The 14929-nt window shown below is 33.4% G+C and overlaps 1 protein-coding gene and 1 long non-coding RNA gene across 2 annotated transcripts; both read left to right on the top strand.

The window, feature by feature from the left end:
• Nucleotides 1-1778: 1778 nt before the first annotated feature.
• On the top strand, nucleotides 1779-8225 carry LOC108193563 (ras-related protein RABH1b). The gene is made up of 6 exons (XM_017360272.2): nucleotides 1779-2103; nucleotides 3581-3651; nucleotides 5167-5255; nucleotides 5765-5876; nucleotides 7538-7628; nucleotides 7888-8225. The coding sequence occupies exons 1-6, from the start codon at nucleotides 1987-1989 to the stop codon at nucleotides 8026-8028; spliced, it is 621 nt and encodes a 206-aa protein (XP_017215761.1). The 5' UTR covers nucleotides 1779-1986; the 3' UTR covers nucleotides 8029-8225.
• A 3494-nt stretch (nucleotides 8226-11719) lies between these two features.
• On the top strand, nucleotides 11720-13664 carry LOC135147770 (uncharacterized). The gene is made up of 3 exons (XR_010285586.1): nucleotides 11720-11920; nucleotides 12925-13019; nucleotides 13347-13664. It is a non-coding gene; the product is annotated as an uncharacterized LOC135147770 (long non-coding RNA).
• Nucleotides 13665-14929: the final 1265 nt, after the last annotated feature.

Raw genomic sequence — 14929 nt, 5'->3', positions numbered from 1 at the left:
ATATATATATATATATATATATATATATATATATATATATATATATATAGTATTACTCCAATAGAAACTTCCTTATTCTAAAAACTAAAAACCAAGCTGGAATATCACTAAATCCTAAAGCAAATACCACTAAATTCTTAAACAACCCCATCTCCACCTCCATCTTCACCAACCCCACCTCCACATCCGCCACTGCCACCACCTCTGTAGCCGCCTCCTCCATAACCACCACCAGCTCTATGTCGCCTGCCTCCTCCATAACCACCACCTCCATCTCCACCTCCATTATTTCTCTAACAACGCAATCTCCACCTCCATCTTCACCAGCCCCATCTTGGTCGCTGCTTCAACCTCCTTCAACCCCGTTCATACTTATTTCTCCACCTCGGCTCAACTTCAAAACGCGGCGGAGCCGCCACTATTCCGGCAACGCTCCAACCCCCTATTTCAAGCCGCCCAAACTTCCGCCACAATCATCCTCCTCCATCTCCACCTCCGTCACCACCATCTAAATCGAAAACGTCAACAGATCTGGAGATTCTGAGCAAAATCTGGAACATATTAGAGATTCTGGGCAAGTTTTCACTAATTCCTGCAACACTGATCACTAAATCCTAAAGAGAATATCACTAAATTGTATTGAGAATATCACTAACCTGTATTGGTTTCTAGTTTTTATTTTAAAAGTGGTTTCGATTTATATATATATATAAGCAAGTATTCAAATACAAATCACTAAAATACAAATTAAGAATTATTATTCCTAAACGACATCAGCTTAGGATATAATTAATAAGTACAATAATTATTTTAATAAATATTAAATTGAAAGAATTTGATTTATTGATAGTGATATTTAAAATTAGTTATCTATTTATTTATGACAAAAATAATTTTTTTTAACAATACTCCTCTTAAACCTAACTGTATTATAATTGTAATATAATTAATGGGTTTTATATCAAATTGACCACCCGTTGCGTCGAAATATTTCATTTGACTCACCCAACTCATCAGCGACTCATTTAAGCCAACATAAACCAATATATATATATATTCACTATTCATACCTCTTACTTAATCATTTATCAAAAATCAACTGTTTGTTTTTTTACTGCAAAACCACTTCGAACACTTACATAATTATCTCTAGTATTTATCAAAATAATTAGATAATTTATAAAGTAACATAACTAGGGTGATCACATAAATGTATATTTATAACTATATTTTTTTAACTACATAGCTATGTTGCTTTAGAATTTTTCAAATTATTTTGATAAATACAAGAGACAATTATGAAAGTACTCGAAGTGGTTTTGTAATAAAAATAGTAAACAATTGATTTTTGACAAAAATTAAGTAAAAAAGTATAAATAGCGACGTGGGTAAAATACACTCTCTTCGTCCATTTTCAGTTGTCACATTTTCATTTTTATTAGTCAAATTGACTAGTTTTTGACCAAAAAATTATAAGTCACTCCTTCGTTATTTTAGAAAACCGAAGATTACATTTTAAAGCAGATTCAAAGTTATTTTTGGTGGCATTCTTTAAATTTTATCAATTAATGAAATATTAAATATTAATAAATTTCAGTTAAATTTTAGTCAATTTAATCGGCACAAAATCAAATGTGACAAACGGATAACCAGTTTGATATAACACCCTTTAATTAATTTACGATTTACGATTTACGATTTACGATAGTGCTGATAAAAGCATATTGTTAGTTATCGATAAAATTTGGAATTACAGATAATAATCCGTAATATAATAGTACAAATGAAGTTGAAAAGTTTATTAACTAGCTGAAAGGGAAAAAAATGTATACATCGGATCCGTAGCAGAGTTTCATCACACCGATCTGCTACCGCCTTGCTCTAAATCTACCATTCTCCGATCATTTTCCGGCCAGATCTTCAATTCCTCTTCAGAAATTGACATTTCTGCGGTGAATCAAGCCTGGTTCGACATAGATTTCAACAATGGCGCCTGTATCGGCCCTGGCCAAGTACAAATTAGTGTTTCTGGGAGATCAATCAGTGGGTAAAACAAGCATCATCACGAGATTCATGTACGATAAGTTTGATAACACTTATCAGGTAATTTTGTCGTATTATGTCATTTTGTTTGATTTGGTTTAATATGTCATGTATATGTTTATGTGTTTGTGTATATTGCCGGCTTTTTCGGAGGTTTTGATACTAATTTGATTGACTTTATGTTGTTTCTGATGTGTTGTTTGGCTTGATCTGGTGCTTGTATAGTAGCTGATCAATGTGGTTGTGTATGTGTAATTCTGTATGGAGCTTCTCGAAATTAGTTAATGACTGGAATTGGTGTATTAGGGGTATGGTGAATGAGCTGATGTGGAACCATGATCTTCGATAATATGCATAATGTGTCTGTCGGTGATGATGTTTGTTCGTGTGTTTAGCTACATATTGTTGCATTTCCTTTTAATTTCATATATATATATATATATATATATATATATATATATATTTTATTTTTCCGGTTGTGGCTGGTGTTGTCATGTTGTGCATTGATTATGGATTTTGGAATGAGTAACATGTAATTTATCGAGTTCGTGTCTCTTACTTTAGCCTGAGGCATTGTTGTCAAAGTATTATTTAGCTGTAAGCTAACCAATACACGGTAACACAGGATGCCCGCTTATCTGCAGTTGCTGGTCCTTTTTCAGTTAAAAAGTGCTAAGCCTCACACCTGACACCTCATTTCTTTTCTTTTTTTTTTTTTAATTTAAAACAACAATTTATCAAAATTTTAAGGATTAGTGTCATGTATTTTGTCATTAACTTCTAATATGATCACTTTGCGGAGAACTAGTTTCCATTGGCCAAGCCAATAGGCAGTAGGTATGTAAAACCCTGCCAGTCTTTTAAGGCAAGTACTGTTTTCTAAAGAATGTCATTTTAACATTGATTGTATGAAATTGTTCAAAGACTGACCTGTCACCTCTGTTCCAAAAAGCTTAAAGAGGTTCTTAGCACAAAAATGTACTTCCGACATTTAAATATTCTAATCAGACGGTTTAAGTGGATTAATCTGCCAAATTATGGTGGTAAGAACCCTTTTAGCACTTGAATAGAGGATTAGTTGGTGGGTGGGGGAGGGGGTAATATCATAACAGTGGCATTATGTTTCACTTCTTTTTTGTCCGAAGATATCTACTGTATTGGCAGCAAGATGGCATGAAGGTTACTGATTATATGATTTTAAGTGCCTGAGTTGGTTCGTCCAGTAACCCTTTATTATGTATTACTTATAAGTATAGTTGTTCAAGTATGCCAATCATTCTTTTGGTCTAAGTACTTGTATTTCTTTTTCTTATTGTTAGCAACTGGATAAGAGTTTCTATAAAAAAATTCAGCATGCTGACAAATCTAAAATTTGAGAATTTGTGGCATTCGTCATTGGATATCTGTCTACATTTGAAATTTATATTCTTTAATTTCATTTGCATTTTGGTAAGAATGTGCTATGTAATGTTCACTGTGGTATTTGACACGCCTCTACTGTTTATCTCATCAAGTTTATTATTAATCTGCTCTGCAGGCTACCATTGGCATTGACTTTTTGTCCAAAACTATGTACCTCGAGGATCGGACTGTTAGATTGCAACTCTGGTAAGACTATGCAATCAGCTCTGTTTAATGCTGTTGAAGATTATTTTATAAGTACATGCCCTCGCAGAGGAAAAGTAAATTTATAATCAAATAGGTAACCTTGTATAGGTAGTTGAGCTAAGGATTTTTACATCACTTGAAATCTTGAATTTTGATGAGAAGCTTGTCGATATGTATGTCTTTGCTTTTTGAGAAATATTCATCAAACTCATAAAGTTAAAGTAAAGTTTATATTAAGATCAGCAATACAGTATAGGTAACCTGAATCTATTTATACTTATAATATTAAGACTCATGTTGTTAACTAAAGTTCCAAATCTTCGGGGTTTTTTTCAAAAAAATTGTGTTGTGCTAATTTGATTTCACTAAGCTGATGTTGCTCATTAGGTCAGATTCTGTTGTTGATAAGTAGTGTTACTTATTTGTTGGATGAGTTTGATCTCAGAATGCTTCTGGTTTATTTCTGTTGATTGTAGTTAAGGTCCGCGTCATCTCACCTTTTTTTACCCAACCCTCGAGTTAGATATACCGGGCGTTCGGTCTATAGAGATGATGTACATGCAGCACTTCTATAATCTCGAGATTCTGAATTTAAATTTACATACAAACAAGTGGCATCCCGAATCATATTATTTAGATAAAGAGTAAATATGTCGCCCAAGGGATTACCTGAGAGCTTTCTACAGGTAGTAGTGTTATCCTTTGTCGTCTAATGGGTTCAAACTTTAGGCGAAATATCTAATTTCCTGTTGAGTTGTTTTGCTCGGTAAGCACCAAATGGTTGTGAGGGAGGTTTTACACATTTAAAGTATCCAAGTAACTTAATGACTTGGCTACATGATTGGTCTTCTCTGATTTATAGAATTTGAGCAGAGGCATTCTCCATGAATGCATTCTTTCAAACAAAAATGTAAAGCTTTAGGTTCCAAACATAATGTTAGATGTAGGGTGATGGCTCAAGGTGATGCAGTATTGTGGCATTACCTATTAAGCATGACTATTCTAAAGACGTGGTGGCTAGAGTCAGTTTGGGCTTCACTTTTTATGTGACTTAAATCTTAGCCTCTGATCTGTTTCAAAGTAAAAGGCCCACAGCTCATTTCATTCCGAGTGTGTTGAAAACAGTGGGGAGATTAAGAACATTAATTTATATAGGGTGCTACTCCTACTTACAATCTCGTTGTGCGCCTATGGTGAGATACAATCTACTTTTTTCCTGTTTGATAATGAGTCAAGAAAATACCTTTACATGCAGAACACTATTCTGTAATGCAATTTGAAAGCTATTGTTTACCAGAATTATGATAGTTGTAAGTTATTAATGTGCCACCATCCACCAGCATGTTTGAAGCTTCGTGTGCCACGAAAACATTATATTTGACGATATTGCCCTGGTACTAAATGTATACATATTGCTGTATATGTGCTGGTTGTAAAGGCCTTAAAACTGGAAGATTTGTGTGTTGACTGTTGCTATGGATCAGGTGATACTAAATGGTTTATTGTTTTATACAGGGATACAGCTGGACAGGAAAGGTTCAGGAGCCTCATTCCAAGCTACATTCGGGATTCCTCTGTTGCTGTCATTGTATATGATGTTGCAAGTATGCTTCTTTTTCTTTTCTTTTTTGATTTGGCAATGATGCATTTTTTATTTTAGTAAATATCTGTTATTATTGTGTGTTAAAGCATATGCTCTACAAATCTCCCTTTCAAATTTACCTACTTAGTATAGATGAATCATGAATGTTTGGAACATACTTTGTACAACTTAGATGCAATTACATGATTGTCAACCATCGTGTGTGCTTTTTATGGAATATATTTTGTAGCTACCTTTTTTCGTCCATGGTCTTCGAATGCTGCAACTCACCCATAATGTACATAGATGAGTAAGAAAATAGCATTTGGTCTAATATGTGACATGGTACTATGTTACTTTTGATATTTACCATTTAAGGATTTCCATTTTGACGAACTCTGAATACTTGGTATGAACATAAAAATCTCATCTGCTCTTAAAATTAATATTTGCCGTCTTCCTTTTGAGTTGATTATAGTATTTTTTTTTCCTGTCATATTGCTACCTATTAAAGTTCCACCATTTTCTCAGGCAGACAATCATTCATTAACACTGTAAAATGGATTGAGGAGGTTCGCAGTGAGCGAGGCAGTGATGTCATTATTGTCCTTGTTGGGAACAAAACTGACCTCGTGGATAAGAGGTACTTGTGACGCTTTTTAGTTCAGTTAACCTGCTATTATTTGTATAATTCTCTGTTTCTTTATGCATGCTTTGCCAATTCATATATGTACAATTGGATCTATAACAAGGCTGTATATAAACACTATTAGTGAACTTCGGTTATTATAAAAATAGACAGCATTAGAATTGGACAAGTAGATGATGCATTTTTGTACTTTATCCCAAATAAAGCAAGGTGGCAGTATGGTATAATAAACTTTTTTGTATATTGAAGTTGATTAAGTTTTGATATTGTATAATGCTATAATTTATTTGAGACTAAATCTGCTATTTATTTATTACGAAATTACCTGTCATCTATTGAGTGGTGCTGATTTGTAGATGAAATAGGTTGCTAAATCGGTAGTCACACACAAACACACTTAGTTACTTGTGTAATATAGTTTACAGTAGCACTTACAAAATAAGAACACTATATGTGGAAGCAACATGGAAAGAACAAACTATATCGACACAGTAGCAGTTCTCTATAGTTATCCATGTTGTCTTGGACAAGAAAGTAAATATGTGCTACTATGATGAAGTCAGCCTCTGAATCTCTTCTTCACATCAACCTGAATCCGAGACACTATTGTTTTCCCTGGTGTTGATACACTTAACTTCTCAAGCTTAGTCTAATTTTGTCAAGAACCAGGGAATGCTCAACGTATGATTTACTGTCCTCAGTGTCTAACTCCCTGCACCCTTGCGCCAGCACATTTGGCCTTTCAAGGCTTCAGGCTTTAGCTTTATAAGTATTAAGTAGGTATCTTTGTATATACTGTTGTCTCTAGTGATCTGCTAGGTCGTTTGTGTTCATTGTGGTGAATGCTTGCACAAATTTCTTGATTATGCAACACCGCAGTGGTACATAAAAAATTAAAACGAGAGAGCGCTGGAGAGGAGAGAGGGTGTCGGTAGTGAAGCCCACCATATACTTTGGGGAAGATGGCCGGTGATGTCAATGAACTTTTTTTTGGCAAACAGTGGTGGATTGGTGGTGAACGTTTTTCTCCAAACTCTAGATCTTATAACTGAGGAATTGATTCTGTCAAAAAAAAACAAAAAAAAACTGAGGAATTGATGGAGAAACCTAAGCTTCTGAACTGATCTGATGTAGGACAACCAATAAGAATTTAAATACGTTTTAGAAAATAATCATGCAATTTAAGTATGAGTACAGAAAATATAAACTTTGATGAATAAAGTCAATAATAGTCGGGCTGAAAATGGAATCCACCTAACAAATAAATTAAACATGGGTCCGTTAATAAGATTACGAAAACAGAACAAAAAAAAATAGTTACTTATTTGGAGTTTAAACTTCTACAATGGTTTGCCCAAATTTGAATTCACAATCTGGTCATTTACTTGTTAATCTTCAGTTTAAAGATATTTGGAGTCTAGAGTATATAATCGCTACTGAAATGCTTGCACAGAATGGACCACAAAGTCGTCACGTAATTGTATTTGTAGATTCTGTCAAGTATTTTATATCTTAATATTTATATAATCTATGAAATAAAAGCTACAAATTATTAAAAAAAACACGTGTTTCTCTTTTTTACATTTTTATATAAAATATTTTGTATTTCTTTTACTTCCAAAACTCAATGTTTGGTATGCCATGGTTGTCTACAGGCAAGTCTCTATAGAGGAAGCAGAAGCCAAAGCTGGAGACCAAAATGTTATGTTTATTGAAACCAGTGCCAAAGCCGGATTCAATATAAAGGTAAGCATCAAGTTTTTAAGCAGGCAACTTTTGTCGAGATGATCAGTAAAGTACAGATGGGATAGGAAATGTCAAACATGATCTGGTTTGTCTTTGCTTTCGTGGATGATGAAAAATTGGGTGTGGTCTATTGTTCTTGTCTTTTATCTATAACTTAGAAGTCCATAGCATAGCACCATTGTAATGGCAATTCTAATCAACTGAATTTTCTTGCATTTTTCATCACCAACTTGTTTTCTCAATTGGCTGATATTTCCAGGCACTATTCCGGAAGATTGCTGCAGCATTACCAGGAATGGAAACTCTATCTTCTGCTAAGCAAGAAGATATGGTAGACGTCAATCTCAAGTCAAGTGTAAGCTCATCTCAGTCATCAGAATCCGGAGGGTGTCCATGCTAATAGGCAATAGCTATGAACAGCAGGCTTCCCCTCCGTGCTGGTTCCTTGCAGTTTTGCTATTTGTGTAATCATCAGAATTTGAGGGTTTTATATGAACATTAATATGTTAGTAATGATAGGTCTGAATTTATTCTATATTTTCTGTATGATTTTTTTTGCACTTAAAGAACTGAATGAAAAATTTTGTTTGGCATATAGTTCAAATTTGTCTATTATTTATCAGTTAAATGATCAAAGAATTTTGCTTTAGGTTTCCAATTTTGTATCAAGGAATAATACTTTTCGAGGTATTTTCTTTTGGGGTCGGGTTAATTACCAAATTATAAATTCTAGAGCACACATTTTTTTCCGCTTAGACTTTTATATATTGTTCTATAGTTTGGTATAGTATTTTTATTTTCTTAAAACCAGGTCAAGTATCTGTAATTGTGTGGTCATTCATATTTACTTAATTATTATGTGTACATGCCAACAAGTCCAGTAGACTGGGCAAAACTGGCCGCTGTTATACTTTTCACTGGAAGTTTTATTTTGTTAAACTCTTGAACGTTACTGAATTTTTTAACATAAAGAAAGGGTAGAAAGTTACATACATTTTTAGATTAATTTATGTGGTTACGGTTTCAGAGTCCAACCCTCCCCATGTTACTAATACCAAACTGTGCCCTGCACGTATATTCCCAACCAGTCGACGTGATGTAATATCATCAAACAGCTTGAATGAATTGCATAAAATTTGAACAAGTAGTTGGTCAGAAGCACTACTGAAGTGGAGTCAAGTTGTATCATATCATTTTTTCCACTTGGAAACTAACTCTTATAATTAAAATTTTGGTGGTGGATCTCATGATGCCTTCTTTGTCTCCAGAGTAACATGCTGAAACAAAGAAAACAATTCTAAACCATGTACTTATAGAAAGATTTGATTGAAATGTTTTTCAAATCATTTTTATCTCCCATTAATGGATTTTTTGGCCCCTCAAATATTCTCCACAAGAAAAAAACTTTTATATCATTGGAAGTTTATTCAGTGGCTAAGTGCAGTCCTAAGTCCTTGCTCTGGAGTATTTTAAATTTCGGCTATTTTTCTTATCTTATTTCCCGCTCTTTTTACTCCAGGGAATTTTTTGCTTTTAGCTTTTCTAGTGCAATATTTTTTTACTGCGTGAGAATTTGAACTTTTTGAAAACGAACTGCTGGATGCATCTAAAGGTCTATCAAAAAGAAATGTCCGTGAAATTTGATTATTTACTACGATGTATTTAGTGAAGTTTCAAATTCTGAATTTGTTTTTTTAATTTAGTCTGAGAATACTTATTAGTATATGTTCTAATAAGAGCGATAAAGAGAGGATTGAACTCAGGACGTAGAAGATGATAAATGGATTGTAGTCGGTTTAAACAAAACTTTCTCTTCTTAAAAAAAAAGAACAAGATTCCAACTCCGAAGCAAAGACTTGGTGCAAATGCAAACCCACCATATACACATTTTAGTTGTTTTTCATGGCTCCACTTGAGACTTATGCAGTTCACTACTTAAATATAGAAGTGCCAATTAAAAAAACAAATCCACCTTTTTGGAATGATTAATTTAGCAAGTCAACTGTTCTCACACAATCTTGGAGAAATGTATAACTTTCTAGAGTGTTGGATGTAGAACTTGGAGGGAAATTCATGGACAGATGATTTTTCGTATGTAGTTGGTTGTATGATCAACAAGAAGAATTCTGGGAAGATTCACTGTACCAATTTGCAATAATATCTTCATTGTAAGTTGGTAGACTTACTCAAATCTTGCATAATTTCATTTTATCATATTAAGTTTAGATTTAGTGCCATTTAATTCGAATAATAAATCGATATTAAATTCAAATCAAATAGTTAGTCTATCAAATGTGAGTCGATCATAATTCACTAATATTAAATATTAATTTTATTTAAATTACATATATGGATACTTAGAGACTAGCATACATATTTAGAAACAGGTAGCGGTCGTGACAATTATCTGGAATACATATTTAGAAACGGGTAGTTGTCCCTGACATATGATTGCCATGGAGCCGTTAAATAACTCACAGATCATGGACCGTTAGATGAATATCTAGATGTTAGGATTATAACAAATTTTTAATACGTCTAGCGTTTTTTAGCCGCTAGACGGGGAAAATGACCCCCACCAAGCGGTTAAAAAACGCTAGAAGTGTTATAAAAAAATGTTATAATTCTGATCGTTCGAGCGGTTAAAAAGCGCTAGACATGTCGTAAAAAATGTTATGATTCTGATCGCATATTCACCCACGGTCAACGATCTGTGAGTTATTCAATGACGCACTCGCAATCATGACAGTTATCCTTTAGAAACATAACGGGCGTGTGTGGGAAGCTTCTTCTAGCTTCTGTTTCTTTTGATCCGTTTGTGTAAAAAAATAGTAATATTTTTAAAAAGCTGAGAATGTTAGCTTCTGTCTCACAATTTCTGCTTCTTTTCCAAACACTTTATTAACTTATTTACTTCTCACTTCTATTTCACTTCTTTAATTTGGCAGAATTGATTGAAAGAGAATAAAGCCATGTAGGGAGGTCACTATTCAAGACACAAGAATTAGGTGAATATCTCGAACAAGTTTTTCAGTACTCCGTCTCCTCCTGTTGTTATGTTTTGGTTTTCAATAATTAAATTGACTTTATATATATTACAAGGTTATTAAAAATTATATAATTATAAAATATATATAATTTATCTTAAAATATCAATCTCAATTTTTTAAATTATTAAAAATAATAATTTCTAATCTTTGATAAAAAGTGATCAATTAAATTATTAAAAATTAGAAATGGACAACTAAAATCAGGTCGACCAATATTAATTTTGATATGATTTGTTTTAATAAAAATGTTAACTAATATTAATAAAAGAAAAATATGGTTAGTCATATCAATATTTCCAATCCCTTCCAAATTATTTAACATTTTAAGTATCGCATGAGCTTCTTGCTTAAATATTACTGTATTTTGTGGTTGTCCCTCTTATACTTGTTCCTCATGTGTGGCCGTCTTTGAAGAATAGAGTACGTGATCAAAAATTATTCTCCTTGACTATGTAGTTTATTTTGTGATAGTACGGATTTGATCCCCATTACATGGATTTGTTATAGACTTATAATGGTAATAATATCTGGTTTATATTTGTACAATTTATTTAGTTGTAGAAGATAGGAGTGTCAAGGTGTCACCTTCATAGTACTACTCTATTTACTAGTAATACAATCTTTCAAAACTGATCCAGATGATATACTGTACACAGCAGTTGATCAAAGACATTAAATAATACTGTGCGTTCCATTCATCATTAGTATATTTGATGTGCTATACATCTATTGATTCTTTACTGAACCTTTTTATGACACGTTATAATAATATTTTAGAAAAAATAAGTTTTCTGGTAGATTTTTCTTTTTTACTATAATTATAATTTACGAGATAAAAGCATATATAATATTGTAAATCTCTTACTAAGATTTAAGTAATATAAGTGGGGTTCTATGGAGTACTAAGTATTTGGAGTCCCTAAGCATAGCCATTGGATCATATTACATCCTGTGGTGGAGATTAAAAGCTGAGAAACATATTTTATTAATTTTTAAAAATTAGGAACTGCACATCCTTTTGTTGGGCGCGTGAGTGTGCAGTTCAATATACCCATATGCAGCGGTGATAATAATCCCACATTCAAATCCAGTTCAATCCCGCATCTCACTCCACTAAAGAGCGGTTAGAAGTAATGCAGGATTTATGCCTGCAACAACTCGTCCTACTGATTATTGAATCTGTGTGGACCGAAAGGTGAAAAGGGCTGTGGGACGAAAAGCTTTCAATCAACGATGATTCAGGTATGTAACCGCTTAATTGGTTTAACTATAGACTCTAATTCAATTACATGTATTATTTAGGGTTCAAATTAGGGTCCAATTGAGGGATTTTTTATGATTTACTGTAATGCATGTCCTACAGTTCCGGTGGTTGATTTGTCTATCCTTTTATGAGTTATTTCGGCTATGTAGAATTTAAATCAGCCTATTCTGTTGTTTTCCGTTGTTGATGATGGTTTTTTACCATGGGCAGTTGGTTTTCCCCTTTTGTGTAGTGCATGCATATATGTTAATTTGTATTGCACATGGTTGAAATTGGTAATATATCTTGAGTTGGTTGTGGTTTCTTATTATATGCCGCATGACGAAATGTTTTGCGTAACACAGTGTGTGCAATCTTTGTGGGTACATGGTGTAATTGTTTTCTGTGTTTTTGTCCTGCTATAATTATTTGTAAAAAGCTTGCTTGTGTAGCATATGTAGATAAATAATGTGTACTGCAAATTGGTGAACTGGTTTGACATATATGAGTTGTGCCTTTTTTTTACTATGTTCTGCATACCTTAAAGTTCTGCTTTATGTTTTTAGTTGCAAAACTATCTGTTGTAATGCATGACATAGCTTTCAATCAACGATGAGTTCAGGTATGAAATCGCAGTACATATCTATGTGTTTCATGATTTAGTCGTGGTGTTTAACTATGTGTTGCAGGACGTAATGTTTAGCTTTTTTTATCGGGTTTTTCCTATGTGGCTACATGTTTTAAATGTAGTTGGTGATTATGTATTGCTGTTGATTTGTGGGTTTATGTAAAGATGTTGATTTAGTAACAGGGTACTTGGTATTCAAGTGCATGATGTAGCACCGGCCGTAATTAGTTGCAAGAACCTTGGTTGTAGCTAGTAATTTTTTTAAAATTTCTTGTTGTGTGAGTGGTCGTAATCTGGAAAGGAATTTTGTTCCCTTTAATGTGCTCTCCTGATTTATAATAAACATTTACAAATGCTGTTTTTTGTACTGCGCAGAATTAAAGTGGTAACATATCTATGCGTTTCCTGATTTGGTCGAGCCATTTTTCTATGTGTTGCAGCACGTAATGTTTGCTGGTGATATAGCAGAGGTGTGTAAAATTATCTGCAACAATTTTCATTTCCATACGCTTATAACTGAATCAGCATGCGTAGTTAAACTATTCCATGCTGAATTACAAAAAAGATTACAAATGAGCTACTTTTAAGGTAATGCATTCTGTCACTTGAAAGTACTGCAACATTAGTAATGTACTAGGATTTTGTTGACTATGTGTTCAGTTTATTGAGCCTATTAGTAACGTATTGGTTTTTTGTTGACTATGTAAGTACTTAATAATTAATTAAAATTCATATTATTTAAATCAATTAGAACCATGTCTGATTTGTTTTTTTTATGATCCAACCGAACGCGGCAGATATGTCTGGAGATATTTGTGGACAATTGGCATTCAGAAGTTTCCGTTGGCACTGTCACTGGGAATTGTTGTGCTCAAAATGCAACCTAAAAGGCCAATATTGACAAGAATTGCATACTCTTTTGCTTTCGCAATACGTACTCCCATTGGAATAATGATCTCATTTGTTATCAAAAAAAGCTGCTCAAGATGGGAGTGCTGATTGGGACTATGCTTAAACACAGGCAACGGTTTCTAGAGTGTTCCTCCATGTCTTCATTTATCATCTCATTTGCTACGGACTTAAACTGCATTGTACTCAAGAAGGAGATTATTAGTTACTGCATAATTTATTCCTATAGGCACAAAGATTGACTAATAGCAGTTTATTAACGTGTTCTGCACTCTCCTTTGCCGTCCACAATCTCTTCCGACAACAATATCATGCGTTCTGCACTATCCTTTTGATCTAGCACAACATCTTTTTACTTTTAACTCACACTGCAATTACTAATGAAACATAATATAAACACCTAAAAAGACGTACAACACGCATTTAATTACTCAATGAACATCGTCAAAAACATTTTCAATGTGATTGAAACAAAGAATTAGGATGCTGAACTTACTTGATTCCCCATTTTGATTAGACATTGACACTTATTAGATATATACAGTGTCCAGTGTTTCCCAATGGACGATGTGAAAAAAAGATAAAAATATGATAAATTGAATGCAAGACAAAAACGATAATAGTACTCCAGGAAGCACTGATTCAGTTGTAACCACCGCTTGATTGATGCATTTTTATGTAAAGACATGGGGAGTGGTGATTAACGCGCGTCCATTTGAGAAAATACTTATTATGTTTTATATTTAATAAAAAAAATCTAATAGAATAGGAGCCATTGGATCAAATTTAAATGGAGGGCCTAGATTGGGACTCCAAGACTCCAATAAATTATAACTTTCCCCTCTCTCTCTCTCTCTCTCTCTCTCTCTCTCTATATATATATATATATATATATATATATATATAACAATAATAAAAATGAATACTATATTAAAAATATAACATGTCATTATACTAAATCTTTAACTTCAACAAATTTGAAAAGTTAATAATTTATATTAATTTAGCTAATAAATATTATATATATGCTCAATCTCAACGTGTCAATGAAATTGATATTATTAATTATGTGACGCCCCCAGATCCGCATCCCGCAGATCTGGCTCGCCACTAAGCATCTGGATCAAAACAACACTTGCATTACTTAATAATATCTTACAACGAAACTCTCGCCCCACAAGTCCAGGGTCGATCGTCTTACAACATCGTTTCCAAGTCTAACTTGATTACATATTGGGAAGTCTGATTACAGACTATAATAACTATTGATAATACTACCAAGCGGCGTAACCTAGCGGCCTTAGTTTGGGTGATGCGCCTTCTCCTTTCCCTTGCCAGTACCCGTTTCCGGGCGGTTCTCCTTAGTCGTGCCATACTCGCTTTTTAGTGCTTAAAATAATGTAAAGTAGATGCAAGAATGAGCAATCTCATTGCTCAGCAAGTTCACATAGCACATAACAACAAGTAGCAG

The sequence above is a fragment of the Daucus carota genome, chromosome 7, assembly GCF_001625215.2.
Source record: "Daucus carota subsp. sativus chromosome 7, DH1 v3.0, whole genome shotgun sequence".
Classification (NCBI taxonomy): Eukaryota; Viridiplantae; Streptophyta; class Magnoliopsida; order Apiales; family Apiaceae; genus Daucus; species Daucus carota.
This window is presented reverse-complemented; position numbering and strand designations above follow the sequence as displayed.

What these genes read in the sequence shown, in the direction of transcription:
- LOC108193563 (XM_017360272.2), top strand. Translation starts at nt 1,987, where the DNA reads ATGGCGCCTGTATCGGCCCTGGCCAAGTACAAATTAGTGTTTCTGGGA. An exon ending in ACTGACCTCGTGGATAAGAG is followed by an intron (nt 5,877 to 7,537) that starts GTACTTGTGACG and finishes GGTTGTCTACAG; the next exon opens with GCAAGTCTCTATAGAGGAAG. An exon ending in AAGCCGGATTCAATATAAAG is followed by an intron (nt 7,629 to 7,887) that starts GTAAGCATCAAG and finishes TGATATTTCCAG; the next exon opens with GCACTATTCCGGAAGATTGC.